This window comes from Sus scrofa, chromosome 14 (genome assembly GCF_054392235.1).
Source record: "Sus scrofa isolate SSC_HxYL_T2T_F1_AM1 chromosome 14, Sscrofa_HxYL_maternal_Yorkshire_Landrace_v2.0, whole genome shotgun sequence".
Taxonomy (NCBI): domain Eukaryota; kingdom Metazoa; phylum Chordata; class Mammalia; order Artiodactyla; family Suidae; genus Sus; species Sus scrofa.
The window spans coordinates 112,750,971-112,773,664 of record NC_139396.1 but is presented as its reverse complement, the minus strand read 5'-3'; the positions used below and the strand labels follow the sequence as shown (position 1 = coordinate 112,773,664).

The following is a 22,694-nucleotide window of genomic DNA, read 5'->3' as shown; positions in this document are numbered from 1 at the left end:
TAGGGAATGTCTATAAGGAAGTGTGAGTTGAAAAAGTAGAAATGAAAACATGTGGGCTGTTAACCCTGGTATGAATTACTAGGCTGGTTAGCATCTGTTGGAACTTTCTGATGCCAAAGATGATAAGAGGGTCAAACTCCTTGTCAAGGGAGGAGGAAGAGAAAGGAGGAGGGCAGTGGTCTCCCCTGGCCTTAAGGCCCCATCCAGGTGGCAGCTGCCATCCTGCTGCTCCTGCTTGATGGTACTTTGTGCTTTTTCCTAACTCCAGCTGCTTCAGACCCTTCAGGCAGGTGTGGTAGGAATAGAGCATCTGGCCGTAAAAGGAGCGCAAACCTTGAGTCAGCAGGCCTCGGTTCAAATTTTGCCTCTTTCTCACCATCTGAAAACCCCAGATTTCTCCATCTCTCTAAACCTAAATCATACCACCAGTAAAGTATGAGTGAGAATGCCTGTTTTGTAGTGTTGCAGTGGAAACTCAATGAGGTAGTACATGTAAGCAGTTATAAGAGGCTCCATATTCTGGCTCCTTCTCTGCTCCTACCTTTTAGCCCTCAGTCCTCAGTTGGTTCTTCAAGGTACTGCTCATAGTGAGACTGTGAAGGTTGCTTGCTGGTTCTGGGGGCCACATTTACTTGGCAGGTGCTCTGTGTATGACAAGAGAGCATCAGTGCTGGCAATACTGGTGGGCATCAGTTCAGGTGTACTGGAGGATCAATGGCCACGGCCCTGAGACCCCTAAGTGCCTCCGCTTACCATGCTGAGTATCCTGGCCCCTCCACACCTCACCAGATACAGACGTATCAGAAGAGGTAACAGCTGACACAGCAGGGTCCCTTGGACTGACTGCTGACAACCGTATTGGTGGGTCAGTGGTTGAGTCATGCTGTTTGTTCAATGTTTCGAATGCTATCCCAGAAAGAAGGAACAAACTCTCTGTCCACAGAGCCTTATTGTCATTGCCTTATCTTCAAAAAAGGCCAAGAATCAGCTTTACAAAGGATGCTGTCTTTAGACGGCCCCTGTCAAGGTCAGGGAGGTGGTGGTTCCTGGGTTCTTTGCACAATCTCTCTAAGCTGTAAACACACGATCTTGACCAAATAGTCTTTAATCCACTTGACAAAAGAAACTTCTAAGCCTCCTTGGGGAGGCCTGGGTCTCCCCTTTCTCGGGAACAATACCTTGTTTTTGTTTCTCAGGTATTTTGTTTCTCCATAGTTCATCCCAGACATGTTTGCTTTAGCTCTCTTTTTTTTTGTTTTTTAGGGGCGCACCCAAGGCATATAGAAGTTGCCAGGCTAGGGGTCAAATCAGAGCTGTGCTACAGCCACAGCAACACAGGATCTGAGCAGAGTCTGCCACCTACACCACAGCACACCACAACACTGGATCCCCAACCCACTGATGGAGGCCATGGATCAAACCCTCACCCTCATGGATACTAGTGGGATTCTGTGCCACAACAGGAACTCCAGCTCCATCTCTTTTTCCAGTATTTTATCCATTATTTTCTCATTCCTCTAGATAAATATTCCAATTGTCCTGCAGGAAAAAAAAAAGAGAGAGAGAGAGAGAAAGAGATTATTCATAGGCACTCTCCCTGGTCCCTGGCTTGTCAGCTTCGAGCACATTCTTTCAACACCTACCCAGGGTAGACTTGGCTCCTGGTATTTACAGTGTTCCTGGGTGACCCAGGAAACCCACACCTGTGACACTCTTGATGCCCTATTGGTGGCTTCACCGTGTCACTATGAGCTTCCTTTGGACTGCCGAATCTCTGTCACACTGCCACCTTGCCCAGTGTTAAAAGTTTCATTCTACAGCATCCCTGATATTACAAAAGACCCTCTGCTGCATCTTTTGGCATATGGCAGTGAATTTGTCTTATTGTATGGAAATACTCATTCACATAAATTTATATATGGACTGTCGTTGGCCTACATCTTTCTGTTTTTTGGAGAGTGAAAACTCGGTCACAAAGCCTGACATAGTCTGAACCCCTAAATCCAGAAACTAGTTCATCGCTGGACTGAACATTTGAACCCAAAATATTGCCTACGTTCATACTGACACTTCTGACAGTATCCTGGCTAAAGCAAAAACTGGTCCTGTTGTGGGGTATCGGACTCTAAAGTGAAAAACTGACAGAGGGGCTGTGTGGGCTCCTGGGGAGGATGGGCTCTGCAGTAAGGATCACACTTACCCTGGCTGGGAACTCGGCAGTTGTCACATGCTGGATACTTTTCCACCTGCCCCTTCATGCCCACCTTTCACCAGAAAGCCTGGAAGAAGTTTCTGGGAAGGAGGGTGGCGGCTGAATGGAATACAGGTGGCAGGTCTGGCACAGAAAAGAGACTCAGGAAGTTCCTTTGTGGCTCAGTAGTAATGAGCCCGATTAGTATCCATGAGGATGCTGGTTCAATCCCTGGCCTCGCTCAGTGGGTTAAGGATCTGGCATTGCCATGAACTGTGGTGTAGGTCACAGACGTGGCTTGGATCCTGCATTGCTGTGGCTGTGGTATAGGCCACAGCTGCAGCTCCAAGTGGACCCCTAGCCTGGGAACTTCCATATGCTGTGGGTACGGCCCAAAAAAGAAAAGAGATTCAAAGGGAAAGGACTAGGAAAAGGTGCAGGTCAGTGTGTAGGGCTAGGTGGGGCAGTTCTCACATCTGTTACCTGTGAGATAAGAAGTGAAATTATCTTCTGGGTGTGAAGGAGGCATAAGTGGGTGGAGGTTTAAGAGAAATCATAACACTTTGAAGAGGCTCTAGAGAAGGGTAAGAGAATGACAGATGGAAGACAAGTAATGACCTTGAAGTCTGGTGACTGGGGGTTCCCTGATCCTGGACACCTACCCTGCAGCAGCCTCAGCAGAGGACTGTGGCTCTATGGATGCTAAGCAGCCCTGTGGGGCAGAGCTGGGGTGGGGACTTGTAAGGCTGATCCCCAGGTGTGGCTAGGGTGGGCACAGTGGAAGGGCAGGGGTGGGGATCTCACACTAGCTGACATCTCATTTGAATCCACCCCCTTTGTATGGCAAACTGCAGTCAGATGAGGTCATACCTCTGACCACAGTAACCCAAATTCCCAAAAACAGCAACTTAGAAGATATAAAAATGTGGCTGAGTCCCAATGGGAAATGTGCCTTGACCATTTTTGTCTGGCTCTATAGGCTCCTTGAAAAATTATCTGCGGGAGCAGTGTCTACCATGAAGAAACCATGACAAAGCCTGGTTTCCAAAGGCCATCTTAAAACAGCCTGCTAGATTTTAGGTGGTGATAGGGGACAACGTATTTTCCCAGTACCACCTGCTCAATCAAGAGTCGTCAGGACTGCACTTCTACTGGCAAAGCAGTGTTTCCCATTATAAAGATGGCGCAGCCCAAGATGTTAAAAAAAAACTAGACCAACAGTTGTCCACCAGGAACTCCTGAGCTATAATTCTTTGCTATGATTATAGCAGGAAAAGCCCAGTTTATAGAGTGTTTTATATTTATTCCTTGCCAACTGTTAATTCCCTGAGTCTTCATCATCACCCTGGGGGATAAGCAGACTGTTCCTATTAATTTTATATTTCAGATGGACCAGCAGTGACCCACTTTCATTCCTTTTTAAAAAATTTTATGGCCACACCTGTGGCATATGGAATTTCGTGGAATTGAATCTGAGCCGCAGCTGCAACCTACGCTGCAGCTGCAGCAACTCTGGACCTTTAACTCACTGTATAGGGCCAGGGATTGATCTGCACCTCTGCAGTCAGACTCTTGGCCCACCGTGCCACAGCAGAAACTCCCCACTTTCAGGGAGTGGCTCAGTGGAAACGAGCCCGACTATTATCCATGAGGATTCAAGTTCGATACTTGGCCTCGCTCAGTGGTTTAGGGATCCAGTGTTGCCGAGAGGTGTGGTGCAGGACACGGATGTGGCTTGGATCTGACGTGACTGAGGCTGTGATGTAGGCCAGCAGCTGCAGCTCTGATTTGACCCCTAGCCAGGGAACTTCCATGTGCCACAGGTGTGGCCCTAAAAATCAAAAAGAAAAAAAAGGAAAAGAAACCCCCCATTTTTATTCATTATGTGTCCTTTGCCCCACTCCCTGAGACTATAGACATTCCCCTCTGACAAGGTATGGAATTCTACAATTCACTAACTAGTTACTGGAATCCACCAGTCTCAGTCCTAATCTGTAAAAATCAGAGGATACAATCCCTGGGGGATACCTAACGTTCTGAGATGCTGCTGATTATAAATGATGTTTAACAAATATAATATGGTTTGTTACAGTGAAACATGTTAAAGGCTCACTTGTAAAATCAACTTGACAAAAGCAAGGATACACATAAAGAGTCAGCAATGTGTTCTTTTCTTTCTTGCTTGCTGCACCCACTCACCCCTCACACTTAGAGCATGGGGAACTTCCGACTGAAACCACAGCAGTGACAATGCCATATCCTTAACCAGCTGCACCATGAGGGAATACCAAATGTTATTTTCAAAGCCCACAGCTGCAGACCACATAATGGGAAGGGCACATTCCCAGTGAAGTGTGGCTTTGTGCCTGTGGCTCGTGGAACCATCCTCAGTGTGAAGGCAGATGGGACATTCCAGAGACAGAACTGAGCAGGGCATTGCTGACACTTCCCAGAGTAGAGGAAGCTTTGCCATTAGACTCCCATGGGAGTGCTTGGTGGCACCAGTCATTATTCAAAATACTGACATGTGCCTGTGGGCCATCTGTATGTCTTTGGCAAAATGTCTATTCAGATCCTCTGCCTATTTTTAATCAGATTGTTTGGTTTTTTGTTATTGAGTTGCTTGAGATCTTCGTATATTTTGGATATTAACTCATAGGATATATTGTTTGCAAATATCTTCTCCCATTCAGTAGGTTGCCCTTTTGTTTTGTTGATGGTTTCTTTCACTGTGCAAAATCTTCCAGAGAAGACATACAGATGGCGAGTAGACACATGAAAAAGTGCTCAACTAATTTTTAGGGAAGCACGAAAATCACAGTGAGATATCACTTCACACCTGTCAGAATGGCTTCATAAAGACAACCAATAAGGACCATTGGTGAGGATGTAGAAGAAAGAAAACCTTTGTGCACTGTTGATGGGAATGCAAATTGGTGTAGCCGCTTCCACTTGGAAAACAGTGTGAAGCTTCCTCAACAGATTTGAAATAGATCTACCATACAACCCAGTAATTCCACTTCTGAGTATATACCTGAAGAAAATGAAAACGCTAACCATACAATCCAGCAATTCCACTTCTGAGTATATACCTGAAGAAAACAAAACAAAACAAAACAAAACACTAACACTATATCCATTGCAGCATTACTTATTCATTTATTTATTTTTGTCTTTTTAATGCCACACCCACAGCATATGGAAGTTCCCAGGCTATGAGTCTAATCAGAGCTGTAGCTGCCACCTACACTACAGCCACAGCAACTCAGGATCCAAGCTACAACTGTGACCTACACAAAAGCTCCTGGCAATGCCAGATCCTTAACCCACTGAGTGAGGCCAGGGATCAAACCCACATCCTCATGGATACTAGTCAGATTTGTTACCACTGAGCCATGACAGGAACTCCCATTGCAGCATTATTTATAATAGCCAAGATATGGAAGCAACCTAAGTGTTCATTGATAGATGAATGAATAAAGAAGATGCGGTATATGTATGCAATGGAATATTACTTAGCCATAAACAGGCATGAAATCTTGTCATTTTCAACAACATGGATGGATCTAGAGGTTGTTATGTATGTGAAATAACTCATAGAGAGAAAGACAAATACCGTATAATTTCACTTATAGGTGGACCCTAAAAAGCAAAACAAATGAATGAGGAAAAGTAAAACAGAAATTTCCTGGTGGCATAACGGGTTAAGGATCCAGCATCATCACCACTGTGGCTTGATTTGCCACTCTGGCATGAATTCTATCCCTGGCCCAGGAACTTAGACATGCTATGGATGTGGAAAGAAAGAAAGAGAAAGAAAGAAAGAAAGAAAGAAAGAAAGAAAGAAAGAAAGGAAGGAAGGAAGGAAGGAAGAAAAAGAAAGAAAGAAAGAAAGAAAGAAAGAAAGAAAGAAAGAAAGAAAGAAAGAAAGAAAGAAAGAAAGAAAGAAAGAAAGAAAAAAGAAAGAAAAAGAAAATAGACCCATGGATACAGAAAAAAGACCAGTGGTTGCCAGAGGGGAGGGGGATAGGGGCTTGGGTGAAATAAATGAAAGGGATTAAGAAGTACAAACTTCCATCCTCAAAAAACTAAACATAGAACTACCATATGATCCAACAATCTCTCTCCTGGGTGTCTATCCAGAGAAAACCATCATTTGAAAATATATATGCACCTCAGTATTCATTGAAGCACAATTTACAGTAGTTAAGACCTGGAAGCAACCTAAATGTCTATTGACACAGGGAATGGATAAAGAAGATGCAGTACATATATACAATGGAATATTACTCAGCCATGAAAAAGAATGAAATGGTGCCATTTGCAACAACATGGATGGACCTAGAAACTATCATACTAAGTGAAGTTAGTAAGACAGTGAAAGACAAACATCTTATGATATCACTTATAGGTGGAATCTAGAAAAAAAAAAGAGGACACAAATGAACTTATTTGCAGAGCAGAAATAGACTTACAGACTTTGAAAAACTTATGGTTACCAAAGGGGATAGGTGGTGTGGAGTGGGAGGGATGGGCTGGAGATTTGGGATTGGCATGTGCACAGTGAGGTATATGTCCAACTGAGACATGCTGTATAGTAGAGAACTCTATCCAATATTCTGTGATAATCTATTTGGGAAAAGAATCTGAAAGAGAATGGATATGTGTACATGTATGACTAAATCACTTTGTCGTACAGTAGAAATCATCACAATCTTGTAAATCAACTATATTTCAATAAAACTTAAAAAAAGAAGTACATGACAGAACACTGTGAACCACCTATAAAAGAAAAAATAAAAATCATTAAAAAAAAAGTAGTACAAACTTCCAGTTATAAAGTAATAAACCAGAGGGATTTAATATACAACATAAGATATGGTCAGTAAAACTATAATAACTGTATGGAGACAGATGGTTACTAGACATAATGTAGTGATCATTTTATAATGTTAAATCACTGTCGTACATCTGAAACTAACATAATATAGTACACCAACTATACTTCAGTAAGAAAAAAGATACCACCACCCACTATCTGGCATTGGATTGAACACCTTAGACACATTTCTCATTTTTTTTTTTCAGGCCAATCCTTTGAGATGGAGATTACCATCCCTATTTAACATATGTAAAAATAAGGATCAGAGATGTTAAGAAATTTGCCTGAGACTACTCAGGTATTTGGGGCAGGAGTTGGGTTAGAACCTCCTTCTGTCTTAGTCTGTAGAGTGAATCTCCTTGCTCTGATTCTGCACTCACTCAGCTCCACAGGCTATGTAGTTTCTAAAGGAAGAGACTGTGGCAGTGAGATACAGGAGAGAGGAGCGAGTGAAGGTTGGGAGCCAGCAGATCTGAGTTCCAATCCAGATACTCCTATTTATAAGCATGGGACAGTGAGAGGATCTTCCACCCTCATCTGCAGAGTGGGAATATTTCAAGACCTCACAGGGAAACCCCTGTGACTGTGGGTTGCTGGAGTGCTGCCACAGGGCCACCTCCATACATGTATTTCCTTTTCCCTTTCATGCTGCCCAGTATGATAAAGGGAGCTTGCTAGGTCAACACTATACATGGGCTTCTTTAGAGTTTGCTACAGCCCTGTGGTTTCACAGATGAGAATAAGCAGTGGTTTTACCCATATACCCAGATTTCTCTGCCAAGCATTACAGCCTAAAACACTGCAACCTCACCAGGACATGAGTCACTGTAAAAACCTGTCTGCCAAGCAAACCAGCTTCCCCAGAGTCCTTTGCCTTTTCCTTTTTAACTACAGCAAGATTTAAAAACCTTTTTTTAAAAGATTTTTTCCTATTGTCGTTGATTAACAATATTCTTTCAATTTCTGCTATATAGCATAAAATCTTTTTTATTGAAGTATAGCTGATTTACAGTGTTGTATTACTTTTGCTGTATAGCAAAGTGATTCAGTTATATATATATATCTACACATTCTTTTCAAATATTCTTTTAAATTATGGTTTATCATAGGACATTAAATATAGTTCTCTGTGCTATGTAGTAGAACAATTTTGCTTTTCCCCTCTGAGTATAATAGCTTACATCTGCTACTCTCATCCCTCTCCCAACGCTCTTCCCCTTGGCAACCACGAGTCTATTCTCCTTGTCTGTGAGTCTATTTCTGTTTTGTAGATAGGTTCTTTTCTGCAATATTTTAGATTCCACATATAAATGATATCATATGGTATTTATTTTTCTGAGTTACTTGACTTAGTATGAGAATCTCTAGTTGCATCCATGTTGCTGAAAATGGCATCGTTTCATTCTTTTTTATGGCTGAGTAGTATCCCATTGTATATATGTACCACATTTTCTTTATGCATTCATGTCTCAGTGGACATTTAGGTTGTTTCCATGTCTTGGCTATTATAAGGAGTGCTACAGTGAACACAGAGGTGCACATATCTTTTTGAGTTATAGTTTTGTTTGGATATATGCCAAGGAGTGGGATTGCTGGATCATATGGCAGCTCTATCCTTAGTTTTCTGAGGAATCTCAATATTGTTTTCCATATTGGCTGTCCCAGTTTACATTCCCACCAATAGTGTAAGGGGGTTCTCTTTCTCTTGCTGTTTCTAGTTAACTGTAGCAATGTTAAATACACTGGCACAAAACTCCTTGTCTTGAAAGTCCATTTCAAAGGAATATTTTCTCTCTGGATAGCTGGAGCCTGGGATAACATGACAAATGCCTCAGAGGCCAATGATGACTAGAGGAAGAGGCCGGCACAGAATGCACACACTCTTGGAGAGCAGTGGAGAATACACGTGCCCCTCACCAAGCATTTATTATGCAAGCTGGTCTGACACAACACAGAGCAGAAGCTTCCCATCCTGTCAGGGACAGATTAATCTGCATGTGGTTGTTCTATCTGCAGAGCCCAGGATCCTAAGTGATACTAAGTTTCAAGCACTAGGAGACTTGTGCCACTCCTTTCAAGGATGTTCCTCAGGATCATAATCCAGGCAGCCTAGTTGAAATTTTTTCTCTTTGATCGATCTGTTATATTTGTTTCATTTTTTTTATCATTTCACTTTTATGAGGAAAGGTATGGAACAAATTTGTAAAATCTTTTGAAAGTGGTATGAATCCTGGACATCTCCTACTACACCAGATAGACATACAGACACACACACACACACACACACACACACACACAGGAATGGAAAATATACTGAGGACCTTTATAAAAGTCATCTAGTAGATATTGTCAATTGTGAAGACAATAGACAATGTTACTTTGGACAAGTGGCAAAGCCAGAGTGAGATGTCATGTGTGTGGGGGTGCCTCTATTTACCCCACTCTGCTTCAAAGGTATTATGGGTGGAAAAGACCTAAAAAGCCAGGTGGAATGGTGTTATGGGAACAGGACACACCAAAAAGTACATATAAAAACTGTGAAATCAGAATAAAGTCTATAGTTTAGTTTTAGCATTGTACCTGTGCCAATTCCTTGGGTTTAAAAACGTTCCATGGTTATTTAAGATGTTATCGATGGCAGAAGCTAACTGATGATACACAGGAACTCTCTGTACTATTTTTGCAAATTTATGAGTCTTAAATTATTTAAAGATAAATTTTTTTTGGCTGTAGCATGCAGTGGCTGGACATGGGATCTCAGTTCCCAGACCAGGGACTGAACTTGGGCCACAGCAGTGAAACAGTGAAAACGCCAAGTCCTAACCACTAGACCATCCAGGGAACTCCCCAAGATAAAAGTTTTTTTTTTTTTTCCCAATGGGCATGGGGCTCAAAGCATGAAAACTCATATTTTGTAGCAGCATGATTAGTAAGTTAAAAATTTAGAAGCAACAGCCATCTCATGGATACGAGACTGGTTATCTTACAGCCAGAAGGTAGGATATTTGGAAGGTATTAAATATACTAGTACTAAGAGGAGTTTCTATGGTGTCTCAGCAGATTAAGGATCTGGCATTGCCACTGCTATGGCATGAGTTCGATCACTGGCCCAAGAACTTGTGCAAACTGTCGGAACAGCAAAAAAAAAAAAAAAAAAAAAAAAAGAGAGAGAGAGAGAGAGAATAGAGCCTTTTTTCAAGAGGAAAAAGCAAAATGAAGAGTGTGTGCAAGACACTGAACAGTGTTCCAAAAAGTTTTTGCACAGACTCGTGTACATATAGACTATCTCTAGAAAGATGGATATTTAAGCAATTTGTAATTGCCAGAAGTTCTAACAAGAGGAACTGAGAGACTGGCAAACAAGTAGAAGAGAGGCTTTTTAAAAAATGTGTTTATCATATACATGATTACCTACTTAAAAGTAAAATGTTCTGAAATGTGGTGTGCCCCAGGAGTCCTCATACATAAATAAAGGCAGGAACTGTGTAAATACTTTTTTTTTTTTTTGTCTTTTTATGGCCGCACCCATGGCGATGGAGGTTCCCAGGCTAGGGGTCTAATTGTAGCTGTTGCCCCCCAGTCTACACCACAGCCACAGCAACGCCAGATCCGAGCAGCATCTGAGACCTACATCTCAGCTCACCGCAACACTGGATCTGTAACCCACTGATCAAGGCCAGAGGTTGAGCCTGCGTCCTCATGGATACTGGTCAGATTCATTTCCACTGAGCCCCAACTGGAACTCCATAAATACTTGATAGATCTAAGTAAAAGCTTAAAATCTCTACATGTCAAAAGTATATCAATTTAAAGGTAAAAATAGAAGTCAAGTAAATTTCTCATTCCTTGGTTCAATCTTCAGTGTTCTAACTATGAAAAAGTGAGGAAAATATTCATAATTGTGACAGTTGAAAATTAATATTTTTAATGTATTAAAAGCTTATTACTCATCCAGAAGAAAAATGTAAACACCATACAAACTAACAAAAAACAGGGGAAAGAACAAATGAACAGGTTATTCACAAAAGAAATACAGTTGGCCAATAAATATACAAAAAATGTCCAGTCTTGCCAATCATCAAAGAAAAGTAATTTTTTTTTTAATTTTCCGACTGTACAGCAAGGGGGTCAGGTTATCCTTACATGTATACATTGCAATTACAGTTTTTCCCCCACCCTTTCTTCTGTTGCAACATGAGTATCTAGACATAGTTCTCAATGCTATTCAGCAGGATCTCTTTGTAAATCTATTCTAGGTTGTGTCTGATAAGCCCAAGCTCCCGATCCCTCCCACTCCCTCTCCCTCCCATCAGGCAGCCACAAGTCTCTTCTCCAAGTCTGTGATTTTCTTTTCTGAGGAGATGTTCATTTGTGCTGGATATTAGATTCCAGTTATAAGTGATATCATATGGTATTTGTCTTTGTCTTTCTGGCTCATTTCACTCATTATGAGATTCTCTAGTTCCATCCATGTTGCTGCAAATGGCATTATGTCATCCTTTTTTATGGCTGAGTAGTATTCCATTGTGTATATACACCACATCTTCCGAATCCAATCATCTGTCGATGGACATTTGGATTGTTTCCATGTCCTGGCTATTGTGAATACGGCTGCAATGAACATGCGGGTGCATGTGTCTCTTTTAAGTAGAGCTTTGTCCGGATAGATGCCCAAGAGTGGGATTGCAGGGTCATATGGAAGTTCTATGTATAGATTTCTAAGGTATCTCCAAACTGTTCTCCATAGTGGCTGTACCAGTTTACATTCCCACCAGCAGTGCAGGAGGGTTCCCTTTTCTCCACAGCCCCTCCAGCACTTGTTATTTGTGGATTTATTAATGATGGCCATTCTGACTGGTGTGAGGTGATATCTCATGGTAGTTTTGATTTGCAAAAGAAAAGTAAATTAAAACAAAGTAACATTTCCGACCTTTCAAGTAAGCAAATGGTGAAATAATAATACTTCTAACCCAGAATTTCTACCTCTACGAATATACCCCAAGGAAATTAGCCCCTGTGGGGAAAATATTATCTAAAGGATGAAATTCCTGGTTTGATGTTCCTCTTTAAAAAAAAAAAAAAAAGCGTCAGAAACAACAGTGTTGAACAAGAGGAGATGGATCAAATAAATAGATCCTAGCCATTCTGTGGAATAAAACATAGATATTAAAATAGTAATCCTGGGAGTTCCCATTGTGGTTCAGTGAGTTAAGACCCAAGCTAGTATCCCTGAGGATGCGGGTTCCATCCCTGGCCTCACTCAGTGGGTTAAGGATATGGCATTGCCACAGCTGCAGCGTAGGTCGAAGATGTGTCTGAGATCAGATGTTGCTGTAGCTGTGTCATGGGGCCGGCAGCTGCAGATCTGACTGGACCCCTAGCCTGGGACCTTCCATACTCTACAGAAGGCAGGGGGGTGTCTTAAAAAAATAAAAATAAATAAAATAGTGATCAGACCTATATTTGTTGATACACAGAGATGGTCATAGCATTGCCAAATGAGAAAAACAGATTATATAACGACATTTAACCTACATTCAACCTTACATACAGTGTTCCATCTTGGGGAAAAGTACTTATGATTTTTGCCTCTCCCAAATGAAAGCATATCATATTTCTCCTAAATGAAAACAAAGCTCTGAAAGGAAATTCTCCAAAATGCTGATAGTGGCTCTCTTTGTATAGGACAACCACAGAATTTTTTCTTTTGATTTTTTGTGTTCTCTTTTTTCTATCGTGTGTGTGTGTGTGTGTGTGTGTGTGTGTGTGTGTAAAATAAATAAATAAATAAATAGAGAAATAAGGTCAGTTTAGCTTGTAAAGATGAAAGTTGAAATAGGATCAAACAATGAAAATCACTGCAGGGTGCTGAGTCCTCATGGCACGGAGAGTGACTTTGGACATTCCTGCTTTCTCAGAATAGACCCTGAGAGCACCTCCTGGGTTGACCTTTGAACTGTTCTTATGCCTTCTCCAAGCCCAGCTTCACCACCAGCCTGTGTGACTGGCATCCCTGAGCTTCTATTTCTTTGTGTGTGAAAGCAAATGAAATAACATGCCCTGTGCCTAGCCACCCACCCAGCACAAGGGAAGGCTCAGGAAAAGGGAGTTCTCTTCCTCTACTCTTTCATGTCAAGGGCAAATGCATATCAGGGTTGGGAACAGCCAAGGGTAAACATATAATTTGGGTGGAGATCTGATTTATGAATAACTCATAAATCATCTGAAACTGTACTTTCCTGTTGATAGTCAACCCTCTGTAAACACTGAGTGTGTCCTTGGCATGTTATCTTTCCTAAGGATGCCAAACGTGTGGTTGCTGTCTCCTATATAAGGTCGGCGTGACTTTCCCTGGATGCACATGCCTGAAAGGACTCCCGCTCATCACAATGGTAGGTAACTGGTTTCATACATAAAGCCTAGAAAAGGGGGGGAAAGGATATCTATTTTTTATATTTTTAAATTTTAATATGTTGTGAGACTGTTTTCTCTTGGATACTATTTAAGGGTAAATGTGACCTGGCCATAAATCTTCTTTATTGCAAGGTAGCATGAGAGTCTGAGAGGTTGGAAACATCTTCATGAATTTAGCACGATTTCTATTTTCTAAAGTTAAAAAAAATGCAAAACAGAAAAAATCAAAGCTGCTATTTCTTCCACTGATTTGGGGATTCAATTGGCTTTCATCTGTGTCTCTAATTCTTGGGTGTTGAGTAAGTGATTGGTGAAATTAAATATAATTTCAGAGCTACAGCACTGCTTCATTTTACAGATGAGGAAATTGAGCCTGGGGAGGGCAAGAGTGTGGCACAGGGGTCTTACCATGAGCCTGTGGGGGAACTGAGATGTGAGTTTCCAAACTTGGCTTCACTAGAAATCATCTGGGGATCTTTAAAAAAAATATTGATACCTGACTTCCATCCCAGATAACCTGATTTAATTGGCCTGCAGTGAGGCCTGAGAGTCAAGGTTTTTCAAAGCTTCCCAGATTATTTTCATGTTCAGCAAAATTGGGAACCATCACTCTATGCTCTTTTCTTTGTACCATGTTGTATTAAGAAAAAAACTTTGCATCAAAATCTATAAAAACTCATCTAGGCCTCCTCTCTGTCTTCAATTCAAATGATCTTTTTAGAAATATCTTTTCCTAGAGTCAGTAAAAGGGAAGGAGCTGGGCTATTCTTAGGGTGCAAAAGAAGAGGAAGGAAGTGGCCAATGGGCAGGAGCAGAGTGAGGTTGGAGGGTTCCTTGGGCCATGCCTCAGTAACTGTCTTGAGACAGAATTAGAAATAGTAGGAAAATGGTGGAATCTCTTCCCTGTTCCACTCAGACTCCTTGCTTCAGTCTCCGAGAGAGCTTTTTAAACTATAGCCTCCCCTGCCCAGCCTACGACCGCCTGAACATGCCTGACTCTTGATCATACAGGGCACGACTCTTCAAGGAGCAGCAGCTTACCTAAAGGGACACAATTTCTAGGGGAACAACCAGCCTGCTTCATCCGAAGACCTGGCACGAAACCATACCATGTAGAAAATATAACAGATATTGGCCTCCTGGCTGCTGTGCCCACACATACCAGGGGCTCATATTTACTGAAGACAGGAAAGAAAGCAAAGACCACCCCTCTCTGCTCGGGGATGGTCCTCAGACCAGTAGCATTGGTATTGTCAGGGAGCTTGCTAGGAAGAGGACTCTTAAATCCCTCTGAAGCATAATCTCCATTTTATTTAACAAGATCTCCCAGGGATTCATGTGCTCATTAAAGCAGCACTACTTTTGATCATTTTTCTGGTGCTTCTCACCCAGAGCACTTGGTAAAGATTCATAAGCCCTGACTCTATGCTTCTTCAATGAGCCTGAGACTGAAGGACCCTTATTAGCAACCCTGGTGATTCTGATGCCCACCCAGGTGGAGCAACCTCACTTTTCACTTTTTTAAGGGGAAGGAAATTGAGGGGGAGAGCGAGAGAGGAAGGGAGAGAAAGAAAGGGGGAGGAAGGGGCAAAGAGAGTGAAAGAGCGAGAGCAAGATCACCAGGGGCAGGCTATTTGTGAGACAGCGTCAGTGGGTTAATCTCAATACTAAACAATTTGTTCTCCCCTTGTCACCATATTTGGACTCCATCCCCTCAGTCATTCAATCCAGGTCTCTTCTCAGAACTTTGGGAGATCTGGGAATTCTGCATCCCTCACTCACCCTGGGCTGCAGCCCTGGCTCAGGCCCATAGATAGATGTCTCTGTTCTGAGACTCAGTGAAACAAGACCTCCAAAATTCCTTTCATCACCACTGCCTCGTCTGAGCCTCCTCTCTAGAGGAATGGAGCAGAAATAATTGTCAACAGGCATGCATTTTTTTTTATAAAAAAAATTTCAGGTTTCCATAATGATCTTAAGCTGAAGATTATGGATTATGGAAAAAATGAAGCAGAAAGAGCAGTGCCGCTTCAAGTTCTGGTGTGAGCTAAATGTATGGAAGTTTTCTTGTAAGAATTGATTTATTTCTTTTGGTTATAAAACAAATGCATTTCATTGTAGACAATTTAGAAGTAAGAGGAAAAGTCCAAAGAAAGTTGTCTTTATCTCTCAGCCCAAAAATGACTTGTTAAAATGTGGTACAAAAAACCTTCGGTCTCTCTGTGTATCTGTTTACATTATAGTAATCAGTCTAAGCAAACTGTTTTATAACCTATTATTCACTTCATGATACATAGTGATCACTTGTTCATGTCATTTCATTTTTTTCTTACTTCCTCAGTTGACCAGTTTCTTTTCTGAAATGCAGTGGTCTCAACCAGTCCTGTTCCTGAGCATTTTGATTATTTCCATTTCCCCGCAGCAGTGAGCATTCTTCAGGAGAAGTCTGTCTCCTTCTCTATGACATTCTTTTTAGAATCAGGTCAGATGTGACAAGGTGAAGGCAAAAGGTGTAAATGGTTTTGAGAATTCAGATATACACTATCAAATTGCTTTCCGTAAAAATCGGTCCAACATGAACCATCCTTGTACATTTTATTTCCCATATATGTCTCTATTTCCCTTTGGGTTTAAGAAATTAAATAATTATTCTTGCCATCCCATTATGATTCTACTTTATCTACATCATTACATTTCATGTGTTATCAGTCAGTTGAACTTTCTCACATATTTATTCATTATTTCTATTCAGGTATGTACACTTATGTGTCAGCTGCCACTTTATTTCCTTTGCTATTGACAAAGATGTTTCTCTTCTTCCCACTGATGTGTAGAAACTTTGTTTATTGATGCATTTCTCCAAATTTGGTAATTGCTTTTTAATTTTGTTTATGGCTTACGATGTTTGCATGTTCAAATCTATTTCTTTTCCTTTTCTGCTTAGAATATGCTATTTACCTAAGTTCTGATTAGCTTATGATCTTATTGTAAAAATGTAGCCTTTGAATCTTTTCAGAATTAATTTTGGTGTTTTTTAATTTTGTCTTTTTGTCTTTTTCTAGGGCTGCCCCCATGGCATATGGAGGTTCCCAGGCTAGGGGTCAAATGGGAGCTGTAGCTGCCAGCCTACACCACAGCCACAGCAATGCGGGATCCGAGCCACGGCTGCGACCTACACCACAGCTTGCAGCTACGCTGGAGCCTTAACCCACTGAGCAAGGCCAGGGATCGAACCTGCGTCTTCATGGATCCTAGTCAGGCTCGTTAACTGCTTAGCCATGAAGGGAACTCCCAAAATTAATTTTAACATGGGAACTAAAGTAGGAAATTAACTTTGTTTCATCCCCAGATAGTTCACCACTTATTCTAATATTCTATTCTATTCCATTTATTTATTTATTTGTCTTTTTGCTTTTTCCAGGGCTGCTTCCCGCGGCATATGGAGGTTCCCAGGCTAGGGGTCTAGTCAGAGCTGTAGCCATTGGCCCATGCCAGAACCACAGCAACGGGGGATCCGAGACACGTCTGCGACCCACACCACAGCTCACGGCAACACCGGATCCTTAACCCACTTAGCAAGGCCAGGGATCGAACCCACAACGTCATGGTTACTAGTCAGATTTGTTAACCACTGAGCCACAACGGGAACTCCCTAATATTCTATTTATTGAATAATCATCCTGTATAGGTTTCAAAAACTAAGTTTATTTTCTAATTAATTTTTATGTATTTTTAAATAAAATTTTTTTCTTGAGTTTTCTATTTTGTTCACTATATTTGTCTTTCTGTTCTTGTGTCAGTAACACACTACTTCAAAGTAGCATCATTTCATAATTAATTTTAGACATCTTACAGAATAAGAACCTTTGCCCCATCTTCTTTTTAAAAAGGTTCTTGGAAATCTCCACCTTAGAGTTTACTTGTTTGTTTGCTTAGCTTGCTCATCTCAAAATGATAAGAGCAATTCGATGCTTTTCTTTGTCCAACAGATCCAGTATCAGCCTAGATGAGCTGATACGTTCATGCAGTCATCCTACCTTTATCATCTGGAAAATGAAGTTCTTACTCTCATGGTCTATAAGAACCAAGGAACACAATTAACTCCAGCAAGTCTCCTAGTGCATTTTGTCTCCTTATGTTTGTCAATGTTTTATTATCCTCCTGAAACTTTTTTCATTTCCTCATTTCTGACCTTTAAATTATACATACTCTGCAAATCAGCTGAAAATCTTCTGTTCCCAAAGGTTTCTTGAACTTCCTCTTTAATAAAGTAGCACACTGACGTTGTTGCTCTATGACTTTTAACTCACATTTTGTTTTTCTCTAGTTTATCTTAGTAACTTGTATAGATCTTGTTTCTCTGCAAGATTACCGGACAGTAAAAGGTTCACCTTCAAGCCACATGTCAGAGCCCAGCAGGGACCTCCACAGAGGACATTCAGTCAATGATTATCGATTGAATTCATTCATTCTCCTTCCTTGACCCCTTTTTACATTGCAGAAATCTCTTCTGGGCACCCTCGTGGTCTTAGCCACCTTTGTGACTTTATGCAACTCCCAGTGCTATTTCATACCTAATCAGAGCTTAAAACCTAATGGTAAGTCCAGGCTTTTTCAGTGTTTATTATTTTATTGCATCTTGGTAGATGCAACCTGTTGGTAGATGAATGCCTTTGTTTTTTTGGTCATGCCTCCAGCATGCTGAAGTTCCTGGGCCGGGGATCGCACCACAGCAGTGACCCACACCACTGCAGTGTCAACTCCAGATCCTTAACCCACTAGACTACCAGGGAACTCAATGAATGCCCTTAAATCTATATGAGAGAAAGGGTTGGGACAGATACACAAATGGAGTAAAACAAAGGACTTCAACTTACCATTTATATAAGTGGTTCTAGCTGTATGAGTTACTTGGAGAGCTTTTGAAACTTGCCGGTGCCGAGGTCCCATTCCAGACCAGGTAAATCAGAATCTCTAGGGTAGAAGCTATGCATCTAAAAGATTCTTGATTGACTCCTACTTGAAACTAGAGTTAAGAAGCATTGATTATTTCAGTACTTCTCAAACTCTAAATGTGCATACTAACACTCTGGAAATCTTATTAAAATAAGGATTCTGATTCTGTGGGCCTGGAGTGAGAGTCTTCATGTCACACTGCCTAGGGAGGTGCTAATGTTGCCGGTTCCTCAAGGACACTTCGACTACCACAGATCTAGAGCAATGGTTCTCTGATTCGAACCAGCTGGGGGAATTTTTTTAGAAATAGCAGCCTGGGCTTCATACCCAGAATTTTTTTTTTTTCTTTTTTGGCCATCCCGTGGCATTAAGTTCCCATGCTAGGGCTCAGATCTGAGCTGCAGTTTTGACCTACGCCATAGCTGCAGGAATGATCTTTAACCCACTGTACCAGGCTGAGGATCAAACCTCGGTCCCAGTGCTCCAGAGACACCACCTACCTGGTTGCACCATAGCAGGAACTCCCCATACCCAGAGATTCTAATTTCATTGTTTGGGGTTGGGACTCAGGCATAGATTTTTTTAAAAAAAGCCCAGGGTATCTCACATGTGCACTTGGGGTTGACAACAAAAGCAAAGGAAAGAAGAGAAATAAGATATTAATCCAGAGATAATCCAGGAGGGAAAAAAAAATCACCCTAAATGCCCCTAGACTCATAATAGCTATTTGATTTAAGAGAGAAGGGCTTATTTTTTTCTTGAAATATTTGTTTTGAAACAAAATCCTGGGTGGTTTTAAGCTTGCTGTAAGAAAAAATGATCAGATGATCACTGGCGTGAGCTGAACAGTACTAGAATGTAGTCATGAGTGAATATAGGAGCACTTTTTTTTCTTTTATGGCCGCACCTGTAGCATTATGGAAGTTCTCAGACTAGGGTTCGAATCAGAGTTGCAGCTGCTGACCTACACCACAACCCTAGCAACGTTGGATCCAAGTTGTATCTGAGACCTACACCACAGCTTGCCATACCATGGGCTCCTTAACCCACCGAGCGAGGCCAGAGATCGAACCCATATCCTCACAGACACTATGGTGGGTTCTTAACCTGCTGAGCCACATTGGGAACTCCGTGAGCACTTTTCTTAGACGCCTTTAAAATTGTTGAGATTCTCCCTCTCTGGGAGGGGTGCAGAAGGCAGGGGCTGGTCCCATTGTCCCTCAAGATTTGTTCTGGTTGCATGACTTTGGGACCCCACTGATGATGCTACATGTATTATTTTAGAATGCCAGGATCTTAAAGGAGTCTCACACCCGCTGAACTCTGTGTGGAAGACTAAAGACTGTGAGGAGTGTACTTGTGGCCAAGATGCGATCAGCTGTTGCAACACGTAAGTCTCGAGCCAGCAGGGCCAAGAGGGGGAGGCAGCTGCTTTTGGGCCACCGTCTAAGGGACAGCTATGCCCTCTTTCAAAATTCCATCCTGAACAGGCTTTAGTTTTCATTCCTATTTCTTTATCTTCTTTTAAAAAAAATTGTGGTGGAATTCCCCTTGTGGCACAGTGGAAATGAATCTGACTAGTAACCATGGGGTCTTAGGTTCTATCACTGGCCTCACTCAGTGGGTTAAGGATCTGGCCTTCTGTGAGCTATGGTGTAGGTCGGCACTTGTATCTCCAATTTGACCCCTAGCTTGGGAACCTCCATATGCTGTGGGTGCAGCCCTAAAAAGAATCCCCCATTATATAGAATTAAGCACTTTATCCATTTTTAAAAGTAAAGTTCCAGTGGTATTAAGTACATTCACCAGTTTGTGCAACCATCTCCACTATCCATTTCCAAAACTGTTTCCTCTTCCCAATCTAAAACTCCATGTCCATTAAACAACTCTCCATCTCCTTCTCCCACCAGGCCCTGGCAACCACCATTCTACTCTCTGTCTCTATGAATTTGACAACCCCAGTGGAATTGTACAATATTTGTCCTTTTATGACTGGTATCAGGAAGAAAAAAAACTTTCCTCTTCCCTTCTAGGTTCTTCTAGGTAATTAGATGTTTACCCTGACATATACATGCAGCCACTTAGGTACAATTTATCTCTGGCAATAACTCTTTTCTGGGAAGAATCCTCAATTTAAATTCTTACTAGATAGTGGGCTGGTGGGCAGTAATTTCTTTTAAATCTGCAGGCTGTCTATTGCTTGTAGCTCAAAATAATGCTCATGCAAAAGTGGCACATTTTAGGGAGACTCATTCTGAATCCTCAGACTGGTATATTTCAGTATAATGTCCTCAAGGATCATCCAAGTTATAGCATGTCTCAGAATTTCCCTCCTTTTAAAGACTGAATAACATTTCATTTCACCGAATATATATACATATTTACGGTGAAATATGGTATACATATTACTGTGTATATATGTATGTATATAGTGAAATACTATGTGTATATATATATATATAGTAAAACATTATTTTTGGAAATTTAGAGGATATGTAAATATGTATACACACACAGTGAAACATTTTTTGAAAATATACATTCATTGAAACACTATTCAGGAGTTACTGTCATGGCTCAGTGGAAATGAATCTGACTAGCATCCATGAGGACGCGGGTTCAATCCCTGGCCTTGCTCAGTGGGTTGAGGATCTGGTGTTGCCACAAACCGTGATGTAGGTCACAGATGCAGTTCGGATCCCGGGTTGCTATGGCTCTGGCGTCGGCCTGCGCTACAGCTCAGATTCAACCCCTAGCCTGGGAACCTTCATATGCTGCAGGTGTGGCCCTAAAAAGATAAAGAAAAAAAATTGATGCCTTCTCAATGCCAGCTATATGTCTCTTGAGCCTGGGACAGTAACTGACTCCTAGTTGGGGCCCAAAGAGCCCCTTCCCTCTTTCCTGTCATGTTTCCTTTCCTGCTTAGCACACTGCTCCACGCAGAGGAAATGTGCACATTTTCTGTACTGCTCAGAGCTGCCAGTTTCTTTCCCTCATAATTTCCTCATCACCTACCAAGTTTTTCTCATAATTTGTTTTTAACAATAGCCAAATACATTTTTTGGTTAAATTTTCTATGGGAGAATTTCTTAACCCATTGTACTCTCTTGGGGACACTGTTCAGATCTCAAGCTGCCCAGTGGCAATTGAGCCTGAGACTGGTGGCCCAGGTTGCTCTAGCCACCCACCCCAAGTACCCTGGGAAAGCTTCTTCCAGTCCTCCCTTTGGGATGAGGATTGAAAAGTCCTCTTTTGTTAAAGTAATCGAGGGTCACCTTTTGGAAGGAAGCATTTGTCACAAAGGGCCTTGGGATGGCTGTTCAGTGTATACTTTGGGGATGGACAATTTAATCTGGGTTTTATGGATGAGTTTCAGGGGGAAAGTGGAGCCGTAAAATTGTTTGCAGCCTTGAATGTGTGGGTTTATTTTCCTGGGGAGCTCGTTTTCAGTCTTCATCAGCTTCTCCTTGGGCTCTGTGGTCCCTACCTGGAGTGACTGAGCACATAAGGTCCCTATCTGGAGCTGAGCCAGCTCCTTCATGTCAGGGTTGGGACAACCAATTCTGTCCCATATTTAAGCAGTAGTACTGTTGGCTACCTCTTGAGCAGGGAAAGTAAGAAGAGTCAGGCTGGAGCAAGCTGCCTGGCCTCAGAGGAGCTCAGACCTACTTCTGGGCCTGTCAGAACTTGCCACAGTCCTGTGTGTGCAGGGGTGGAATATAGCAATAATGTCTGGGAGGTCTGTGTTCATAGCCCTGGTTATCTGTATTTGGATGCAGGGTCCTGAAGGTGGTACCTTGGGGTGCCAGTCAAGGGGTGACCTTTAGTTGGTGGGGGGCATTCCAGGGACCTAGACTGTGGGCTGCTTCCAGCACAGAGCTGGCCCTGGGAAGGCTGGGCATCCTATTCCTTCTAACAGTTCTTATTCTTGTCTCAATGACAGTGCTGCCATACCTACGGGTTATGACACAAATAAGTGTCAGAAAATCTTGAACAAGAAGACCTGCACCTATACAGTGGTGGAAAAGAAGGACCCAGGAAAGACCTGTGATGTCACTGGATGGGTATTATAATGTGTTTCTAGTGGGCCCAGAGCTCTCAGCCTGAGAGGGCCCAAGTTCTCCCATGCCAGGCCTCATTCTCCTATGGCCTCTAACTGTCTATGATTGTACAACCCTACCTATTAGTAAAAAATTCTTGAGCAAACACTTGAATATGTCTGTACTTTTAATTTATAAATTATGTATGCAT

General features: G+C 41.8%; 1 protein-coding gene across 1 annotated transcript; it reads left to right on the top strand.

Moving 5' to 3' along the window:
• Positions 1-13,427: 13,427 nt before the first annotated feature.
• Positions 13,428-22,657, top strand: MSMB (microseminoprotein beta; the record flags this gene model as incomplete). Its single annotated transcript, NM_213852.1, is given in 4 exon segments — positions 13,428-13,465; positions 17,989-18,085; positions 19,728-19,833; positions 22,387-22,657. Coding segments are annotated over 4 exon segments (336 nt in total). The 3' UTR covers positions 22,517-22,657.
• Between the last annotated feature and the right edge of the window lie 37 nt (positions 22,658-22,694).